General features: G+C 47.2%; 1 protein-coding gene across 14 annotated transcripts in view; it reads right to left on the bottom strand.

Moving 5' to 3' along the window:
* Positions 1–16885, bottom strand: part of AKAP13 (A-kinase anchoring protein 13) — a 323919-nt gene that overhangs the window by 76894 nt on the left and 230140 nt on the right. For 10 of the 14 annotated variants that reach the window (XR_009546608.1, XM_060179361.1, XM_060179364.1 and 7 more), the window contains 3 exons: positions 12303–12439; positions 4949–5319; positions 2953–3006 (listed from right to left, as the gene is read on the bottom strand). Coding sequence is in view for 13 of the 14 variants with exons in the window: in XM_060179361.1 (XP_060035344.1) it covers positions 2953–3006; positions 4949–5319; positions 12303–12439 (562 nt within the window). In the remaining variant the exon portion in view is untranslated. The remainder of the gene's footprint in view (positions 1–2952; positions 3007–4948; positions 5320–12302; positions 12440–16885) is intronic. The other 4 variants (XM_060179366.1, XM_060179368.1, XM_060179370.1 and 1 more) reach the window with 1 other exon arrangement.

The raw sequence follows: 16885 nt of genomic DNA, 5'->3' as shown, positions 1-16885 counted from the left end.
CCTTCCTTTTTTCTCTTCCCTCTCAGGTAAGAGAAACAGGGCCTTGGCTTCCATAGGTGTTCTCCAAATTCTCTTCCCTCTCAGGAATGGGACAAAAACAAAGGTTCTCAGTCTCAGAAGTTCTGGGTCCCAGTGGAACTGAGCTTCTGGGCTCTCTGCAGACCTTACAGTTCTAAGTAATAAGGTGCCTTTTATTTACTTATTTTTGTTGGGGGGGGGTAAATGGAAGATAAAAACTGAACACAAGTCAAATCTCTAGCTCCCTTTGGGGTCCTGTGAGGATGAGCAGACACCCAGAGTCCTTATTCTGGGGGCATCTGTGTAATCGTGTCTTGTTGACAACTGGGGTCTGTGACAGGTCTGGGACAAAGGATCACGGTGAGTTAAGTTCCACTCTAAAGTCACATCTTTGGTATGACTAAGACAATTTAAATAGATAGCAATTTTAAATCAGAATCAGCGGGTAGTATAGATCTCACAAGTGCAAAAGCGGGAAGCAGAACTACACAGCTGAGAGTTCCTTCATCCGGTCTGCACACTCAGCGTAGCCAACACCACGGTGAACCTATAAGCAGAAGCCGGCCTTTCTGCAGGTCACCCACATGAAGACTCTGGGCCACTCTGAGACAGCCAGCTTAACTTTCAATCTCGACACTGTTCATCAGAAGGCTCATTTACTAAGAACTCCCACTACTTCCTAAAAGCAGGATGTGGTGAGCCAGTCACCGCGTAGATGCTGCAAGTTACTGTGCAGAAGGATAGCCAGTCACCTCTGATTCAAAAACCCCTTTACTCGGATGTGTGATCTGGCTGAGACATCTGTCACCCCACGGATCGCCAGGGTTGATTCGGCTGATCTGGCTGGCTAGGCGGGTGTCCCCTTCCTCTCTCACCGCTCCATATGCGTCCCTCCCGAAGCTGCGCGCTCAGTCGAAGAGGACGGCCTTCCCCTAATAGACAGACTGGTCTTCGGTTGAGGGTATACGAGTAGCTGTGCTCTCCTGCTAGAACCTCCAAACAAAAACCCCCTTAACTCACAGAACATGACAATGATGTGAGATACTGGGATGAAATTTAAGATGAAGGAAATGTAGGGTAAACAGGGAGAGACACAGGAGCAGGATAGCTTTTTAGAGGATCTAGGAAGGAAGCTACAGATGGTCCTATGGCAGCAGAGAAGCTGTTCTTGTACCAACAAACTCTTTTCACAGTTAAGTGCTTTTTGAGCATCTTCAATTTCTCAGTGATCCCCCACCGAGGGGGGTTACTTAATGGTTCTCTGGCTTTGACCTTTAATAAGCCCCAGATTAAAAAGAAAACAGGTATCTCTCTCCTCTATGTGATACTTGTCAGAATGTCTTAATTTTTACCAGTTAATGCAAAATCTTAAATTGTATTTACTTAATTAAAAAAAAAATTCTGTATTTAACAAGGCAGAAAGAAATTGAGAGGGGAAGGATAGAGAGGGAGAGAGACTGGGAGACACCTACAGCACTTACTTCCCTCCTGCTGGTGGGCACTGGGGTCTTAAAGCTGGGTCTGTGGGCATGGTAATGTATTTATTCAATCAAATGTGCCACTGCCCAACTCCTTCAAAATCTTAAACTATACATCATGTTCTTCCCACAGAAATATGACTGAGAGTAGAACTAGAGTTGGCATGAAGGTTATGCTATGCTACATGTTAACTTGTGTCCAGCAACTGGTCACCTTGCAGTGTGGTCAGAGACGTGTTTGTAATAACTTTACACTGAAAAGCTTTACTGCTGAGCTGGGCAAGTGTTTCTTCAAAGGCTTCAGGTACTTCTACTGAAGAAATAATTCAATAAATGATTCAACACCTTGTTCCCCCAAGGAAGAACTTAACTTGAGTCAGGATTAGCTGAAATTCATCATAGCATTTACATCTAAGCTCAATTTTATACCTATGCTCTGAATTCAAGGGCTCATGTGCTAGAGGAAGACAGTGTGAAGGATCAATGTTTGCCTACACATAACTTGGCAGTCATAACCAGTTTGAAACACACCTGTTCAAATAGCTCCTGATATGAGAGGCCAGTGCTAACCCAGTCATCATTTATGGTGTTTTTTTTTTGTTTGTTTTTGTTTTTAAAGAATAAAACAAAGCTCAGCATTTGGAAAAATTTAAAGCAAGTGAGTACTTTTTAACTAGAGCTTGACTTTTCATTTTATGCATCACCAGATATTCACTTCAAAATATTGCTTGACAAAAAACAAGAGTTAAGGAATTCTGAGACTGAGAGGGTCTCCTACTCACTTGTTTAGGGCATGACTACCTCACTGTGGGATGGGTCCTGCTAGGAGAGGGTGGGGGGGGGCGGGGGAGTAATCTCTCGTCATATTATTGAAGACTGCGTTAAAAAAAAAAAAACAGCACAAATTAGGTTTAGGTGGGGCAGGGAGCTAGCTCAGCAGTAGAGCATAGAACTTGCATGACCCTAGCCTTACATTTGGCCCTGACACCAAACATGCCTGGGATGAGCATTCTGGTTCTGGTTTCTGTCTTTTTCAAAAATAAAAGTAAACAGATACCATATGTACTTTTACCACAACACTGCTAGCTCTGGCTTATGGCAGTGCTGGGTATTCAATCTGGGACCCCAGAGTCTCCGGCATAGAAGGCTCTCTGCATAATCATTATGCTATCTCTCCAGAACCCTACTGATGATCTGATCCCTGGTGGGGGCATTATGAAAAATAAAATGTTGACAGATAAAATTAGGATAGGAATAAAACTTCAGATTGAAGAAATCACTGGACAAGGAACAGAACATGAGCAAGCAGTGGGTACTTATATGATACTGGGTGGAAAGCGACATGACGTTATTTGGGAACAGACTGTGCAGTCATGGGCTAAGCGGAAGGAGAGCTTGTTAGCGTACGCTGGAAGGTAACACTAAGGTTAGTCCATCAAGGCAGTGAACTCTGTACCTTCTCCTATGAATGGGAGGCCTCCTGATAACATCCCCAACAAGTGGCATTGAACTGAAAATGAATGGTGGGAGAGGTCAGTGTTGAGGTGAAACAGACCGGATACAAATGCATGAAACACACAGAACCACAAGGGGGCGGCGGTACACCCCAGAGGAGGAGCAGCACAAGAAGTGAGGGCAATACCCTCACTATACCCAATACCCAGGAGGCCAGCTGACACCAGGAAAGGGCACCTTGCTCACCCCATGGAGTGACTCAGAGGACAAGGAGTGGGATTAAGTTACAAATGAAAAAGGTGCTTCAAAGGGAGGCTCATTGGATTTTTAAAGTTCAGGTTAACACCCTATAGAGACAATTCTCACAGTAGGGGGGTCAGCCCCCACATCCTTATTTTTTCTTACTGGTGTGAATGCTTTAAGGGAAAGAAAAATGTAGCATGAATAAAGATGGGGAGGAAAGCCTTTAGAAAGAACGTTTTTACGGGCTGGGTGGTGGCACACTTGGTAGAGCACACACACATTACAGTGTTGAAGGACCCAGGTTCAAGCCCCTAATGCCCACCTGCAGTGGGGAAGCTTCATGAGTCGTGAAATAGTGCTGTAGGTCTCTATCTATCCACCTTTTATGTCACTCTCAACTCCTCTGTCTCTATCCAAAACAAACAGATAAAAATAATAAAAGAGAATACTTCTTAACATAATACAGGGCACTTGAAACACATATGAAAAAATTCCTCAAGTTGATAAAGGAACTGCCTGTGTTTAAGGCTAGCATCCTTAAGCTCACCACAGAATAAAATACAATCCGAGGCTAGGAGAGACCAGGAGGGGACCTGTGCTCCACTGAACCTGGGTGAGTGAAATGAAGGACCTCTAATAGTCTCATCTGCAAAAGTGGGGGTAACATTAGCGGACCTGGCAGAGGACTGGGAAATGACATGAGACTGAGAAGGGCAATAAGCTCGAGAGCGAAGATGTCCCTGTAAGCTCTATGAAGGTGGGGACTTGGTTTTGCTCCCCGATGTGTCTTAGAACCTGGGAAGGCAGGGCATGCAGTGGGGCTCACGTGTGCTGGCTGAGTGAGCGAGTGTGGCAAGTGCTGGTTACTATGGAAGTTGAGTTGCAATATTATAAGGTGCTTGAGGAAAAAAAGCCGTAACTGGGGCTGGGTGGTGGCACATCTGGTTGAGCGCACATGTTATAGTGCGCAAGGACCCGGGTTTAAGCCCCCGGTCCCCACCTACAGGGGGAAAAGCTTCATGAGTGGTGAAGCAGGGCTGCAGGTGTCTCTCTGTCTCTCTCCCCCTTCCTTCTTGATTTCTGGCTGTCTCTATCCAATAAATAAATGAAGATAATAAAAAAACAGTTACTTCTCCAGGTAAGTGGTTTGAGTCAACTGTTTTACAGACAGCTGAATGTCCTCCTTAAGGAAAAGGGTTACCTGCTCCCATTCAACCAGGCAGCCTGAGTTAAAGGTCGAGTCCAAGAATCTGAAGAGGCTACTTCCAAACCTGAGGTGTGAGGCTGGGCCCAGCTGATCAAAAGTCACTAGCGTGGCGGGTGCATGGAAAGCTCCCAGCAGTTTGGTACCATGTGTGGATTCTCATACATCTAGACTTTATCAAAACTTGGTAAGCTTACTCTGACTTCATTTCATGGAAGTCAGCAGTTTGAGACTGAAATCTCACGATTATTTCTCAATTCAAAAACTGCTCTCTGACTGTTTCTTATCTGTGAACCACCCTGCTCATTAGCTGCCAGACACTATGCACCTGTCCCGCTGAATTATTACGAGTATTTGGAGGGACATGGGTTTCACGGATGAGCAGATTAAAGCTGTGGGGGGGTGTGTGTACTTTACTGAGCTCTGGTCGCGCCAATGCCAAGGCCTAATGGCCTCCTTCCACCCTGCATTGTCTCCTGAGATCTTTTCCCAACAGTAGCCCCACCTCAGCAGACAGAGTACCAAACACGTGGCCCGCCTGCCAGCTCACCTGCGCGGGTTCATCTCCGTATCACTGGCGGCATTTTTCCCAGGTCCCCAGCTGTGCCTGCGGAAGGGGGACAGGGAGCGCATGGTGCTCCTCAACACCGAGCAGCTGGCGGGCACCTCAGTGATGCTGTCCATCTCCTCCTCGTCCACGTCACCAGAGCCAGCAGCTTCGTTCTCACTCTCTCGGCCCTCAACCCCTGGCCCGGGGCCAGAGAAGCCATCGAGGCTCTGCTGATCCCTGGACCTGTTCAGATGTGCGACCTGGGGGAGGGACACGTCACTGCCCTGAGAGGAGTGTCGGTCCAGGGAGGCCGTGTCGTCGGTGGAGGAACTGGAGCCCATGGTGTCGCAGGCCAGTGGTTCTTCCTCAGGCTGCAACAGAGAGAAAACACATCTGGTTGGAAATGGCAGGGCTTTTTCCAGGGCTGCAGTTCACCCCCCAGACCCACCCCATCCACTGGAGGCTTTGTGCGGGGGCAGATAGGCAAGATTACAACTGGCTCCAAACACACACACACACACACACACACCAAACCAAACCAAACCAAACCAAACCAAACCAAACCAAACCAAACCAAACCAAACCACAGTCTCAGCTGGATATTAATTGGCCTCCAGAAAAAGCATGGTCCAGGCCAAGGCACTTTTTAAAAAAAAAAATTATTTATTTATTCCCTTTTCTTGCCCTTGTCTTATTGTTGTAGTTATTACTACTGTTGTTGTTACTGATGTCATTGTTGTTGGATAGGACAGAGAGAAATGGAGAGAGGAGGGGAAGACAGATGGGGGAGAGAAAGACAGACACCTGCAGACCTGCTTCACCACTTGTGAAGCGACTCCCCTGCAGGTGGGGAGCCGGGGGCTTGAACCGGGATCCTTACGCCGGTCCTTGAGGCCTAGGTCTTTTCTATCACCCAACTTGAGGCACCAAAAAGCACAGGATCTTCCCTTTCATACTAAGCAGGGAAAATGTAGCTCAGGTCCCTTCTTGCTGCCAACGCTCACCTGAAACCAAGTGTGCCTGGGCTTTCTGCTAAATGGAGACCATAAATCTGTGACACATTCGACTTGATGTTTTGCCCAAGACTTCACTGAGTCTCTGCTTTTAGTGTTTTTTAAAGAGGAGACGGGAACAAGAGCATCACCGGCACATTTGATGCTGGGCCTAGAACTCAGTCCCTCATGCACACAGATCAGTTGTTCCACCCACTGCACCTCCTACCTCCTGGACTGTTTTGGCGGCATTTGGTGCTTATGATGCCATGTAAAGCTGGCTCAGCTGCTCGAGTCCCGGCCTCAAGTAACTCCTAACTGGAAGAAGTCTATTCTTTGTCCTCATTTCACTGAAAATTGGTTGGGTGGCATCAAAGCAAATGGTACATAAAAACAGCAGCCCCGGAAATGGGGTCCCTGATCAATCGATATTGCTCTGTGCCCAGCCAAGCTCTGGACTGTTCCTGGAATTGTGCCCTTCTGAGCCAGCCACTTCTAAGCACTGCCAAACACTGGAACAGGAACACCTAGCCTGGGGCAGGGGACAGACACTATGTGTGGCCTCCAAAGGATCAAAAGACAAGTGAGAGTCCCAGATACATGCTGTCACCCTACTACAGATGTGGTCTCTGCACTGTCTGAATGTTTTCATTTCACATTCCTCCAGGATGAGGGCAGCGAGGTGGTGCTTTTCTCCTTGGAAGCATTTTTCCTACCTCGTCTGGCTGTGCCAAGTTTAGGAGTGAAGTTCACAGTTATTATTTATTTACTTATATTTATTATTGGATAGAGACAGAGAGAAATTTAGAGGGGAGAGGGAAAGAGGGAGAGACCTGAAGCCCTGCTTTACCACTTGTGAAGCTTTCCCCTGCAGGTGGGGGTCAGGGGCTTGAACCTGGATCCTTGTGCTCTGTAATGTGTGCACTTAAAACAGATATGCCACAGCCTGGCCCCCACAGTTCTTTAAGAAAGATTCCTCAACATCTTAAGACCTAGCAAGTATTTTATTTATTTATTTATTTATTTATTTATTTTTACTTTTTGAAGATGAGCGCTCTCTTAGAATTTCCTAGACACATTCCTTACACTTCCTGAGCTGGGCCTCTGCAGCTCACGTGAGATTTAGTTTGCTCTGTAGACTCTGGCTTCTGAGACCAACTGCTCTTTAAACGGGGGTGGGGGGGGTGAGACTGAGGGGAGCTGTGTGGGGAGCATGGACAGGAAATGGAGATCTGGGCTGTTTACTATGCTCCCAGACACAGGCCGGCAGTGGCAGAAGCGAGAGCTGCGCCCAGGCTGATGTGAGTGCCAACTGTCCTGCTAGAACCACCACCTTAACTAGATACTACACGGTCAGATTCAGAGTCAGTGTCAGTGTCAGCCAAGTCCTTTGGCCCCTTCGCCCCCTTTTTCTTTCTTTGGGCAGAGAATGACAGAGATAGAGGGAGAAAGAGACTGACTCCATGGCTCCACTCTGTAGGTGTCTGTCTCTCCCTCTCTCTGTCTTCCCCGCCTCTCTTGATTTCTCTCTGTCCTATCCAATAGTGACAGCAATAACAACAGCAATAATTACAACAATGATAAACCACAAGGGCAACAAAAGGAAAAAACGGCCTCCAGGAGCAGTGCATTCGTAGTGCAGGCGCAAGCCCCAGTGATAATCTTGGAGGCAAAAAATAAATAAAAAAGGAAGAAGAAGAAAACAGGCTCGACCAGGCTACACGACGCACTCAAGATTCCAATTCAACTGTTCTAGGGTAAGAGCCAGACTTTAGCTCCCTTTCCAAGCTCTTCCGGTGACTCTAGGCATAGTTAGGATATAACTCTATTGCTACACATTATAAACTGTTATAAACAATTATTTAAAGTAAAACCAGGATGGATCCCAGTTCTATGTGTAAAAGCAGAAAGCTCTTGTAAGAGCATCTCTGTGGGAGGCAAGCCAAAAAGGATCATTCCAAGAATAGGACCAATAAAAGACTGATAAATTATGCCTCGCAACAACTATTTAAATCTTCAGTTCATCAAGATATGGTTGTGAAATGGATGGGCAAACCGCAGAGTGGGAGAAAGTATTAGCAAAACATAAATTAAAGGAGCAGTATCCAGGATACATACAAAACTCAACAGCAGCAACAACAAAAGACAATTTGATTTTTCTAATGGACAAAAAGATATGGATAGATATTCCACCAGGGGAGATTTCCCAGTGACCTACAAATATACGACGATGCATTTAACATCATCATTAGTTGTTGAGGAAATGCAAATAGAAACCATAATGACATTATATGCACACCAGCAACACTGACAGTAAAGTGAAGCAAAACAGTCCCGCGCACAGGCGAGGACACGGAGCAGCCAGAACCCTCACGCAGCGCTGGTGAGGATGAATGACGCATCACACAGCCCCCTGAGAAAGGGCCTGGTGTGCACCTGCCGTATGATCTCGCCATTATCCTGCAAGTTCTGAGATAGGGAGTACTAGCCCCTGGTGAGGAAATATGGCAAGGTTTTGCCTGCAGGAAGCTGTAGAGGGGAGAGACTGGGCAGGGCGTGAGGCAAGTGTTCCAAAAGATGACAGTGGCTTTGGGGTGGGGGGGGGGAGGTTGGGTCAAGGTGCATCAATGTATTTTCATTGAAAGACACTGAGGGTTAGCTGTTATGCAAGTATGGAGGGGGGGGGTCTCAAAACATTAAAAACAGAGCTGCCACAAACAACCCATCATGCCCACTCTAGGATTTAAAGTCAGAGAAAATAAAATCACTGCATGCCTGTGTTCACACAGCATTATTCACAGAAGCCAGAAGAGAGGGAGAGACCACAACACAGCACCACCATCTGGGGGGTTCCCTCGGGAGCTGTCCACGGTAGGGGGACCCAGGATTGAACTCAGGGTGGGTCTAAAACATGGTAAAGCCTGCACCCCGTCCACGGAGATGCCTCCCAGGCCCCAGAGACGTGTCTTTTCAATCATATCTCTTTCAGTGAGTGGCAGAAAGTGTTCCAAGATTTCTTCTCCCTTTAATAAATGAAATGTAATTTTTATGCTGTGGATCTCACAGAGAAGTCAGGGAAGGGCAACCATTTGTGAGCATGAGCAGGACAAGCTCATGGACTCCTGGTTAGCAGGAGGCGGCAGACAAAATGGAAACAGGAGGCGGCTATGACCACAGGCTCAAGGCAGACCTCACGGGCTGTTAAAGGGTCCTCTGTCAGGCCACGCATGGACACACCAGCAGCTGCAGGAAGTGAGCTAATGCACCACTCAGGGCCCACAGAAAGGAGTGTTGTAATGGCTCACCTACTGAGTCTGCTTCAGAGGAGGGAAGTGGGGAGGGAGCCAGCCTGGGAAGTAGCCCTGGGACAGCTTGCTGTTTCCCAGCACACTCAGTGCAGAGAAGCAGTAAGGAGGACTCTTGTTTATTATGATTATTTTTAACAAAGCACTGCTCAGTTTTGGCTTATGGTGCTGAGGTGCTTTGAATCTGGGACTTTGGAGTGTCAGGCATGAGTGTCTACTTGCATAATCCTTATGCTGTTTCTCCCCTGCCCAGGAGGACTTTTAAGGACATCATGTCACTGTCCAGCTGTATATAAACTGCTAGCCTTGGAAGTTGGGGTTTGGAGACTCAGAGAAAACTAAAAAACTTTTAGAGGCAGGCCACAGTAGAGATTTGCATTCTGTTCCTGACCACTGGCACGGTTCTGAGGAAACATCTTTCTTTCCCTGCTGCTCTTTAACCCACATTTGCTGTGCACTCAGAGGATGAGGTAAAGTCACACTTGTAAAACAAACAAACAAACAAACAACAACAACAACAAAACCCCACTTCAGGTCAGATCCAGTGACCAAAGGTGAATTGCCAGTCTCTCTCCTTCTCCTACCACATGGAAGCCCTGGTTTTATTAATGCTAGAAGACTTCAATGCAAAACCACTCCTGGTCACAAACAAGGTGGGTGGAGCTAGAGACACTAAGGACTCCTCTGAGTCCCGCACAGGCCACGAGCTGTTCTTGCGTCTGCACACAGAGGTAAAAGGGCATTTTGTGTTTTCCTCAGGCACTGCTCTGGTATGAAATATAGGGAAAAGTTTACTTGCTTCAACTTTAAAAACTCTGCCAACCTGATTACAAATTGCTTAATCAAGCACTGGCTATTTGTACTGACAACTTCCCAAAGGGCAGTCTGGATAAGAATGTAAAGTCAGAGAGCTTCTGATTCTCCTAAATCAAAACCAGCCCTTCAATCTAGTGGCCAGAAATAAGTGGTCATGATGGGGGAGGTGTAACACCCAGGGACAAGCTGCCTGGCACATGGGAGGTTTCTTCGTAGTGACTTTTCACTTTGATTTTGTTTTGTTTTGGCCAGAGCACTGATAAACTCTGGCTACTGAAGGTGCTGAGGATCAAACCTGAGGCCTCTTGCATGCAGACTCCTGTGTTCCATCTCCAGGGCCCATGACCTATACGTTCTTAAAGCACACTTTAGTATGACCATTTGCAGACAGACATAAATGTCCATCAAACTCCCTCACACCCATGGCCCAGTTTCAGTGATGAACACTGATTCCATTTTAAAGGTAGAACTTAGAGATACGATCTGATCAACTCATCTCTGACAAAAGCAGCATCACTGAGAGACAGTCTCCTGCAGAAAGGTATTCCCCTTGGGGGCGGGGGTGGTTGTTTAGAAGTCCTTATGATGAGAGTCTGAATCACCATGGAAATACTCAACAAACACAAATAAAGCTATTGCTTTCTCTTTTCCTAAGAACTTCAGAGAAGAGTGGATCTTTCTGAAATATGATTTATTTTCTTGTGCCACCAGCACCGTCACTGGGACTAAGTGCTTCAGAGTTGGCAGTCAGCTGAGGTAAAGAACAAACACCTCATCACAGACCCCTGCAAGCGTCAACCTGGCTTTGACCTAGCACGTTATGATTGGGCCCTCCTCAATCGCTATCGAGCAGGCCATGGCTGGTGCGCCGCTATGTTCCATCGCTGGGGAGCCAGAGACGACCCGAACTGCCCTTGCGGCTACAGACAGACAGACTATGACCCACATAGTCAACGACTGCCACCTCTCCAGATTCAAAGGAGGTCTCGAAACTTTACATCAGGCTCAACCTGATGCTGTTGACTGGCTACGGAAGAAGGGCAAATGCTAGAAGAAGAAGTGCTTCAATGACTCTGCTGCTCTCTCTGAAGTTTATATATATATATATATATATATATATATATATATATATATATATATATATATATATATATATATAACTAAACAAGGGAGTGAATGACGGCGAGGGAGGAAGAAGTAGGGAGAGACAGAGAAAGAGACACTTCTCCATCACTTCTGAAGGGAACTGCAGGCTCTCCTATATGATGGCCCAGGGTTTGAACCTGGGCTCTCAACTGTGGGTCACTTGCTTATCGTTCATTTTACATTAGGAATCTCTTGAGTCAGCTCACCATCGGTAACTTTGAGGGGATCCTCAAGCCAAGGGTCTCTTCCCTAGGGCCTATGGAAGGTAGTGTACTAAAGCTAAGTACAGAAGACACATCCACAGAGGTGCTGGTCCCCTCTAGCGGGGAACCCTGGCAGTGGGCCTGCATTCTGCCCTGGAAGCCTCTAACAGCATCACATGCTGTCTCAGAGAACGGACCGCTCACCTAGTCTCTTGGCTTCTCCCCTCCATCAAGCTGTCCTGGTGCCTCTGCTCCCTCACCCGTGTGAGTGGGAAAACCACTCATGGTGTAACTGAACACTGCTTGTGGGTTGGCTGTGGCAAAACCCTACTGGCTACCATCAGATACAGACACCAGCAGAAAAAATCGAACTGTCTCTACCTGCCCCCCCCCCCCCCCCCGAGAAAGGCAGCCGCAAATATGAAAATACAAGATGACTCCTGTGGATGGACTTGGGTATTTCCTGAGGGAGAGCATCTGGGTTCCTAGTGGAGGTCTAGGGAGTTCCAAACAAGCAGGCTGGCTGAGAAGGGGTGACATCACCGAGCTCAGCGGCGAGCTCCAGGCCTGAACGTTAATCAGCAATGACTTCATGCTTAGTTTAGACACATGGTGCCGTGTTGGCGGAGCTGCGGTCCCTTCCTGCCCACTGAAATGTATTCACTGTCATCTGACTGGACCCCCTCCCCCCCAGGGATTTCTCCAGTTAGGCTTCATGTGAGCCTCAAAACCTGCATGTAATTGGCCATGATTCTACGATTCTACAGAAAACACAGTGGCTGCTGATTTTTTTTTTTTTTGGAGACCGTGGTAGCCTGATGCTAGTAGTGTGTCCAAGGGACACTGGTGCTTCTCTCTGATCAGGTGGGAGCTTGGCCAGGTGAGTGTGTACCTTGGAGAAGGTGATGCTGTCCACGTCTTCACTGGGCGATTGGAAGAGATCAGAGTCACTCCCTGATTCTCTTTTTAGGGCACCTTGCTTTGAGGCACACTGTCTGTTCAGTCCATCATCCAGGAAGTTCTCACATCCTGCAAAAGAATACTTTGTTTAATCTGTATTCAAGTCTTTCTTTTTCCTTCTGCAGTTGCTCGTTACCCTGGCAAGGGGCCTTCTAACTTCACCTCCTCCCTCCAACATGAAGAAGCCTCCCTGTGTTCCAACTGTAGGTCGAGACATTTACTACAGTACCACTTCGAGCCTGTCTCCCTCTCTCTCTCTCTCTCTCTCTCTCTCACACACACACACACACACACACACACACACACACACACACACACACATATATACACACACACACACAGAAAAGTAAATGTGATTGAGAGCCATCACTCCACTCAGACTTCGGTAATTAAACGATAATCTTATTTATTTATTCCCTTTTGTTGCCCTTGTTTTATTGTTGTAGTTATTGCTGCTATTGTTGTTGGATAGGACAGAGAGAAATGGAGAGAGGAGGGGAAGCTGGGGGGGGGAGAAAGACAGACACCTGCAGACCTGCTTCACCGCCTGTGAAGAGACTCCCCTGCAGGTGGGGAGCCGGGGGCTCAAACTGGGATCTTTACGCTGGTCCTTTTGCTTTGTGCAATGTGCACTTAACCCACTGCGCTACCGCCTGACTCCCTTGATAATCTTTTTTTCCTGAGAGTTGGAGAATTTTTCCCCACTTCGCTACTCACTTTTTCCCCCACTTCGCTTTGTCTGAAAATGGTGTCCTGAGACTCTACCTGGAAATGTGTTGCTTTATCAAAACACTGGGATGTGAGATCCAAAGCTGGCTATCTAATAAATATGTCAGTGAATTAAGTTTATGAACTCTCCTGATTAATAAGGAGACATTTAACTTCTACCATCAACAGAAGCATAAGGAACGGGAGCAGGAAAGCTGTCACCTATAACCCACTTTTGTCAGTAGGACAGTGACTGGTGAGCCAGAGGGAGGAGGTGTTGACAGAAACATCATACTTTGATGTCCAGGAATTCCAAGGATTTGGCAGGTTAAGATAAGCAGGGTAGGTGACACACTTGTCCCTGCTGACTTTGTAAGCAGAGGATGTGTAACCTGACAGCAACAGATTTAAAGACATTTTGTACACGGTGAAGCCAAGAGTCCAGAGGCCATCAGTTACCGGCAGACAGCAAGCCCCCCAAGATGCTCTGAAGACAACAGTGATGCATCTCCGTTCCAGTCAGTGCTCCGAGGTGTGACCAGACAGAAAGACAAACCTGCTCACCAAATGTGCAGGTGACACTAAGTGACCAGGGGCTGAGCAGAAAGTCTGCCTGTCTAGCAACCTCTTCCCGGGTGGTTTGGCTGACGGAAGACTCCAGAGGAGATGACAATACAAAGTGACAGCACAACAGAAACACTACAGCTTAGTAGACAATGTCCCCTAAATTCAAAACAGGGACACCCCTGCCATTGTGCAACAGAGGAGAGCACCCGGAGGAGGAGGGCGTTGGCTCCCGGGGAACACGCTAATGGAAACACTGAGAAACAAAAATGTACACAAGGTCACAGCAGTGGCAACACTTGAGATACGTTCTGCTTAGCAGAGGAGTGAGAAGAAATGTGTCCAGGAAGCTGAGGGTCACCGCCTGCCGTTCAGGGACAGAACTAAGCTCACACCCCATCACTACAGTGAGGCAGCTGAGCATCGACACAATGGAACTTCAGGCAGAGGGAGGGCTTGAACCAGAGGACCCCGTGTCCTGGACTCAATTCTTAGTTTACATGTGGACAATAACTGTGCGTGCATAGAGCCGGCGAGCAGAGGAAGTTGCTACTATTTAAATTAGCCAATAGCTGACAAGTAAGAACTCATTTGCCCCATGAGCTGGCAGTCTTCGAGGTGGGCCAAGGTCACAGGCCACTTGCCAATGGATGACCTTCTCTTATTAATCACCGACATCTGAATAAGGTGTTAGGGAATATCCAAAATAAAGAGAGATGTCTGGTGTTGGGGGCTGGTGGTTATAATCTAAGAAGAATAAAACTATTAAGAGACAATTTCAGCACAGACATGTACAAAGAATGCCCCAGGGAGCAAGGGCGGAGGCCCACAGGATAATCTGAGAATGTTTTCTTTAAAGGAAAGCACTGACCTCCGTTCATTTCACTGTTGATGCCCAGTATTTCTGAGCATGTCCTTTTAGCAGGAACAGCCCAGCCTGCAGAAGACTAGAAGTCACGGGATTTCTGCAGATTTGTTTTTGTACATTTCCAAGAGTGTGGACTGAGATCTTAGGTGGAGCCCATGGGTGTGATCTTTCTTCTTGTTCCCTTTACCCCACTTTTTTTTTTTTTGGTGGGGGGGGAGCTCCATTTCATGGTTGAGGAGAAAAACGGCTGGAAGGGAGGGCAAGGGCAGAGAGGCTGTCACAGCAAATGCTGGGCTGTTGGGCATCCAGCTGGCAAGCCACTAGGCCACGTCCTGATTCCAGATGGGAAAGCAAGCTAGCCACAGATGCTCTCACAGAAAATGCACAGAGAAGACCCAGCTCAGCCCTGGGAGGAGCCCCCCACCCCACCCCCCGCCCCTGGAAGTCAATCACAGATGGCACACACAAGGGCCACAAATCCCCCTTCGGACAAAAATCTGCTCTGTGGCATAGTGTCGACTGATGATTTCTGAGAGCAGTGCATGACAATCACAAGTAAGAGGGACAGGAAAGGCTCTTCTATCATCCTGAAAGCCCTCAAATAGAGATGTCTAGCACTGGGGGATGGTGCTTATAATCTTGTAAGAATAAATATATTAAGAGTCAATTTCAACACAGACACGTACAAAGAATGCCCCCAGGGAACCAGGGCAGGGCCAAAAGGATAATCTGAAAATGTTTTCCTTAGGGGAAAGTGCTGACTTTTGTTCATTTCCCTGTTGATGCCCAGTATGCAAGAAACCCTAGAGGCAAACCTACTGTCTTTGCCACAAGGTGGTTAAGTTTCCAAATGGGGGGGGGGGCAGGTAGTGGCGTACCTGGTTGAGTGCACATGTTACCATGTGCAAAGACCTGGGCTTGGGTAGGGGTAGGTAGCATAATGGTTATGCAAAGAGACTCTCATGCCTAAGGTTTCAAGTCCCAGGTTCAATCTCCAGCACCACCATAAGCCAGAGCTGATCAGTGCTCTGGTTAAAAAAACAAACAAACAAACAAAGACCTGGGCTTCAGCCTCCACTCCCCACCTGCAGGGAGGAAGCTTGATAAATGATGAAGCAGGTCTGCAGGTCTCTCTCTCTCTTCCTTTTCCCCTCTCCACTCTCCCTCTCAATTTTTAAAAAATTTTTATTTATAAAATGGAAATACTGACAAGACTATAGGACAAAAGGACTCAATTTCTATTCATCCTACTGAGGTGTCAGGAAAGTCACATTTTTTTTCCCTATGCAAAAATGAATCACAACTATTCTAACAACAGAAAAATAAAATAATAAAATAAAAGAGAAAGGAAGAAAGACCACTGGGAGCAGTGCCAGCATCAAGCCCCGATGATAACCCGGTGGCAATAACAAAGCTTCCGAGCCCGGTGAAACTGTGCCTGCCTTCCTTCCCGGATGTTCATTTCCAAGCGAGAGCACTGGAACATCACGTAAGATCGCCACCACCTCTAGGAAGTCACCTACGGGAACAATGAGCCTGGACCTGGGTAGACTGATATGGTTCAGATCTAGATCTGGTGAACTTATTAGCAGAAAGATTCCAGGCATGAAGTAGTTTAACCCTCCCAGGTCTCCATTCCTATACCACAGACATCCTGCTCCAGTAGCGGTGGCAGGGCCAGGAGACAGCTCACCTACTAGAGCGCCCTTTACCAGGGGCGAGGACAGGGGGTCGAGCACCAGCCAAGCCGGATGCTGTGGTGTATCTCTCCTCCCCCGCTCTTGTCTTTCTTTCCCCAGTACATTAAAAAAAAAAAAAAAAAAGACTTGGCCAAAAGCAGTGGGAATCACAGAGGTGTGAAGTAAAGCCTGGGGCGTCCTTAAACAAGCAAACACACAAAGAAATACTGGCAGTGAGAACTGAAGTCAGAGCAAACAGGAAATCTCCACTCTGGGATGGCTGGTGGACCTGAGCCTTGAGGTGGGCAGGCACTGTTTCCTGACCCATGTGGAAACCTGACTATAACGTTTGGGTCCTGAGACCTTCAGTTGATTTCAATAAATGCTAGTAAAGTGTGCATTTTTAAAGATGTTGCTTAGACATCTAGGCTTAAAATTACACACCCATACTCAAATTATACTGAGAGAAGGGCAGGAGCACGCCAACAGTACCTCAGTGGCTTTGTCCAAACAAGCCAAGCATGAAGTTTTCCTCTATCTACCTGCAGCTGAAGGCCATACAAAGTGCTCCTAAAAAAGGTTATTTAACCTGGTTTTAATGCTGTTGCTCTCTTGAACTGCTTAGGAAGGAAGGGAGACACGGAGGGCAAGGCTGAAAATATGTAGAAGGCACCCCCCCCAAAGTATGCTTGAAAT

Source organism: Erinaceus europaeus, chromosome 20 (assembly GCF_950295315.1).
Source record: "Erinaceus europaeus chromosome 20, mEriEur2.1, whole genome shotgun sequence".
NCBI lineage: Eukaryota > Metazoa > Chordata > Mammalia > Eulipotyphla > Erinaceidae > Erinaceus > Erinaceus europaeus.
This window is presented reverse-complemented; position numbering and strand designations above follow the sequence as displayed.